The sequence below is a fragment of the Alosa pseudoharengus genome, unplaced genomic scaffold (assembly GCF_046254945.1).
Source record: "Alosa pseudoharengus isolate Yale_2024_CS ecotype anadromous, Long Island Sound unplaced genomic scaffold, YU_APseudo_1.1 YU_APseudo_1.1_scf_20, whole genome shotgun sequence".
NCBI classification, from domain to species: Eukaryota; Metazoa; Chordata; class Actinopteri; order Clupeiformes; family Clupeidae; genus Alosa; species Alosa pseudoharengus.
In genome coordinates this window covers 26,840,583-26,845,554 of record NW_027468664.1, presented here as the reverse complement: position 1 = coordinate 26,845,554, position 4,972 = coordinate 26,840,583, and the positions used below count along the sequence as shown (strand labels likewise).

General features: G+C 47.6%; 1 protein-coding gene across 5 annotated transcripts in view; it reads right to left on the bottom strand.

Annotated features, from left to right (window-relative positions):
* The window catches only part of igf1 (insulin-like growth factor 1), a 19,126-nt gene extending 14,154 nt beyond the window's left edge, over positions 1-4,972 (bottom strand). The window contains exons 1-2 of one of the 5 annotated variants that reach the window (XM_076296980.1): positions 3,427-4,972; positions 1,593-1,752 (exon numbers count right to left, since the gene is read on the bottom strand). In XM_076296980.1, the coding sequence (XP_076153095.1) occupies positions 1,593-1,752; positions 3,427-3,474 (208 nt within the window). In that variant the 5' untranslated portion in view covers positions 3,475-4,972. Of the gene's footprint in view, positions 1-1,592; positions 1,753-2,530; positions 2,745-3,127; positions 3,365-3,426 lie in introns of those variants that run through there. The other 4 variants (XM_076296978.1, XM_076296979.1, XM_076296977.1 and 1 more) reach the window with 4 other exon arrangements.

The window sequence follows — 4,972 nt, the reverse complement described above, 5'->3', positions numbered from 1 at the left end:
CCACAGAGCAGCCAACACTGAGAGATATCCAGTCATAATCTACCCCAGATCTGGCAATGGGCATGACAATAACTACACCGACAAACATGTCTTTCCACAATGCAAGTGCCAATCAGTACAATGAAGTAATGAAGCTAGAACAAAACTGGTGCTGATTTATGGCATTCGTCATGACAGCATTTCCAATTTATCCACTTCCATGGCCAGAGAAAGCAAAGGCAAACAAACATGAACAAACATGAATGAATATACTAGGAAACGTGCCACCCTGCCTTGCACAATAAAACAGTTTTACATGCAGTGCATGATCAGAGCCCACACAGGCCCACTGTGTCACTCATCACATTATTAAAGATTCGCCATCACTCATCTACCATGTTCATAAGTTTGCTTAAGGGAGAGGAAGGAGAAGGAGCTTTGGAAGCCCACCCTAGCCTATAAAATGCAACTGCACTCTGTGTGACTGCACTGGTATCCCAATTCACTGCACATAAAACAATCTGCGTGCGAATACGTGACTGAATGCAATTCTGTGTTGAGCTTTTGCCCATTTCCATAATTTGTTATTAATTTATTTGTTCATCATGTGTTGTTTTTTTTTATTATGTGATGTATTAGGCCTGATGGCAACCGCTTCCTTCTTCGTGGAGGCCTCTAGCCAGTAGGAGGCACCCTGGAGTGAGGTGTTCTCTTCTTGACCCTATCATAATATCGTCAGCCTGGAGAAGATGGACGCGGTTCAGAAAGGCAGTCTTTCCTCTCGGAATGGCTTAAGGATGTCGGGCTTGCATGTCTTCGCCGATGGTGTGAAAAGCAGACCCGTAATAGTGAGTGAGTGATTGAGTGAGAGAGAGAGAGAGAGAGAGAGAGAGAGAGAGAGAGTTTGGCTGTTAGCGGCGGGACACAGCGCAAATCCCGCAGTCAGCTGCTCTATATATCGTATGCTGGCCTGGGTCCGTCTGCGCTCTCAATGGAAAATAGTAGATTTAACTTCTGGATGCTTAACGGAGGGTTTTCTTTGGGTAGAGTCCCCCCTCCTTTTCTCTTGGAAAAAAATGTTCAGCACTAACATTTTTTTCTCTTAGTACTCTCTCTCATTTTCTTTTTTCTTTCTTTCTTTCTTTCTTGACTTCTGCTGCGTCGGCTTCTCTGATACATTGACTGTCTGCCAAAGTCTACTTTAAGCCCCGTCCTCGTTGGCTTAGCAGCCACTTACCCGAGGTGTAATATACATACAGCTATTGAGCATCAATCTGCACGAAATTTACCTCTCAACAGCGGTACTTTTCACCCCGATTCCCCCACCCCATCACGACTGATCCAGGCACGCGGCCAGGCATCAATCCACATCACACTGCAAGCATTGTCAACTCAATGAGCCCCCGCAACCAGAAAAAAAGGAAGACAATATTTCAGGTGTGTAGCAGTTGCAGTTGTGAATGCGAGAGAGACAGAACGAGAGCAAGAGAGAGAGAGAGAGAGAGAGAGAGAGAGGCAGGGAAAAATCCGGTTCTTTCTTATTTATGAGGTGCACATTAGTGCTCAGGGAGTGAAGTGGCAATCCTTTATGAATAAATAAAAAGTGCACTTACTGAAATAAAAGCCCCTCTCTCCGCACACAAACTGCAGCGTGTCCACCAGCTCCGCCCCGCACAGTGTCTCGGGTCCCGCCTCCACCGACGCCGGGGTCAGGCTCAAGACGCAGAGCACCAGCGACAAAGTGTGCGTGCAGGAGAGACAGCACATGGTACACTGCGCCCGGGAGAGAGAGAGAAAGTGAGAGAGAGAGAGGGAGGGAGAGAGAGAGAATGGGAGAGGCACGGTTAATCAACGGAACAGACGGCAAGAGGACACACACTCTCTCCCTTGCACTCACTCACTCACTCACGCACTCTCTCACACAAACACACACACACACACGACTCGGCTATGTCACGCACCAGACTCGAGCGCAGCGGCACTACTAGACCCCTCGCCAGGCTCGATGCCATTTTTAAACACCAACATCATAAGTAATCACTCGTCATCACTCTCAATTTTGCTGATCCCTATCCAGCCAGCACAAGTAATCTCTTGCCAGCAGCGGGACTCGGCTGTTCTGATGTCGAAACAGGCTTGATGAATAAACAGGTGGTTTCGCGAGATTGACAGATAATTGCCAACGGTTCCGTTGTTTCATCGAGTCGATAGCGCGCACATGAAGCAAGAGAACTTTGCAATTTGTCTTTAATCGCCGCGCCCCATCCTAGAGCCAGTCCATCCCCCCCACCAGAACGCTCCTTGCAATCAGATGGCGCCGGTCCTATCAAAATAGGATATATGGGGTGGTGACGGAACTTGCCCCCTTGTGACATAACATTAATATCTTTGGGCTACAGAACGCCTTTCCTCTCCATTCCATTCATTCAACCGCATAAAAACATCTGTTAGTAGTCTGTCATAAAAAGCCGGAATGGGATATCTAATTCGACATTATAAAGTTAGATATTAAAACGCGTGTAGGGGGAATCAAAGGATAATTTGACCTCACCCCTTGGCACGCTCAGTGGTCGTTGTGTCCTCTGCGCGCATCATTTGGAATTTCTGAGTTGTGTCCTTTTGCTTGCCCACAGCATAGACTAGGCTACTTCAAAGGAACTCAGCGATGCGATGCACTTGTCAGCCCTCTCTCTCTCTCTACCGACGCGTCGGGTGAATTGTTAATTTGATGAGCCGGCGCCCTTATACGTACCCGAAACGGGACATGGAAAACTGCAGAGTCGCTGCCAAGCCCAACGGAGGAAACTCCCGGGGGGGGGGGGGGGGGGGGGTGATTCACATAATAAAGATGCACTCGGGATGGCTCCGCATCACCTCCCGACTATACCGTCCCAAAGATCACGGGGAGCTTGCTCTGAGCCGGCATGCCCATTCCCGTTCCCTCAGCCCGAGGAGCAACAATCCCGTCATAAAGCCCTGTCCCTTAATGCCGACTCAGCAAAACTTCAACTTGAAAGTTCATTTCGAGAGGCAAGTATAGCCTAGCTCCGATGCTGAAGAATAACGCGCACTGCGCAAACGGAAAAGCATATACCGATTTCTGTCCCGCACCATGCACATATAAATGTCATCACAGCTCTGCATTTACCTTAAGTCTCGTAAAAAGTTGCATGGATAGCATTTCTGTAGTTCCAATCTGAAGACTCAAGGTCTGCATAAAATTGCTTGAAGTCTGGGCTGCCTCCCGATGTGCTAATCAAATATGCATGGTGATTTATATCTGAAAGGACACGAATCCCTGACGGAGGTAATATTGAGTTATTTCTCCCTCACTCCACCCTGACTATCCCTTCCCAAAATATAAATCAAATTTTCTGGTGGAAAAAAAATCAATAATTGCACATCCAAGGTGAATATTCAGTGTCAAATGAAATGCGGTAAGTTTACCTTGAAGACATCACACAAATGCCAGTGAGAGAAATGACCGTTAGACATCCCCACGGGTCTCCGCACGACAAAGCCCAGCAAAAATGAACTTGTTTGAAGTCATTAAAAACAGCGAGAAAGAGGACGAGATGCGGGCAATGTCACATCTCAATATTCCGACTTTGTTCCATTGCGCAGGCTCGTTTTGGAGAAGTGAGATTTAGCGAACAGGAGACGGATTTAGCGAGAAAATCCCTCACATTTGTCTACATTACAGAGACATTCTCAACAGGAAACAGCTGGGGCAGCATTTGCCCTCGCCTCTCACTAAGTTATTCATTAAGGATTTTGGGCACATATTCAAATAACGTCATTTCTCCTTTTCTCAGAATTGGATTGAATTTTGATCTCTTTAAGACTGAGTTGTTCAAGATAAAACGACACGACCGTACCACCCGCGCAGTTTTAACAAAGCGTGTAAGGTTGAAGAAAAACACCCTCTTTCCTTTCACCGCGGAAGATGAAAAGCGGCTGGACATTGAAAGATTACAGTAGCACGCGCGTGAATAGCGGGAAACTTTCTGTTTTATTTGTCCAAGATTAGTTTCGTTTATGAGATGCTTACTGTGATATTTCCTTGCCATAAATGATCAATGTGTCAGTGTTTCACAATGTAAGCCCGTAGGAATTATGGAATCCCTGAGCGATGGTAATATTTAGAGAGGGGGGGGGGGTGTAATCATTTATTAAACGGGGTTCAGAGGAATACGCGTAAGTCTTGAGGATTTTCCCCCTCTCTGAAGTCTTTGCAGTACAATGATTGATGGGAAGTTGGGCTGGTTCGGCGAATTCTGTGTCAAACTCGGTTTGGCTGACCTCGGAGGAATGAGCCGTCTCAGCGCGCGCCGCGCGCGCCAGCACACAGTGCGTTCATTGAAAATTGTGAAAATGAACTTCACGACTTTCATGTGGCTACAGCGCCACGATCCCAGATTCCGTCAGATGGGCTCTGAACACCCGCCGGGTAGCTCACACAACTCAGCAGCCTACCGCGGAGAAGCAGGAGCTAGTCTCGCATTTTAACGTCTGCGCCTATTTACTCTGAAGAATAGATGCTGAGATGTCGATTTTTACTTTGGATGACGCAAAAAGCTTTATTGCCAATATGTTTGCACCATATGCAACGCCAGCACACCAAAGACATCCAGGGAAGCCTTCAAATATAGCCTGTGGTAAGACTGTGTGAAATCATGTGCAAAGAGAGCCATGTCGTGATGTGAAGGCGATCTTTCTGCCCAGGCAGAGAGTTTATCCCTGATGAAAACCAATGTGGCGAAAGACCACTGTCTAATTGTCCGGCCACGGCTTAAAAGGAGTTGATTTCTGCATCACGGACTGGAGATCAACTCCGGGCCAATCGGGCACCAGGAGATCCCTAGCAATCCAATCCCAAAGCGGGCCACTGGCACAGATCCAACGACCGGAATGGAGCGTCGAAGGCACCGCCGCACGGCTCCCGGCAAACGAGGTCGGACAAGCCAGGGAGAGAGTATGCCTACTGACACGC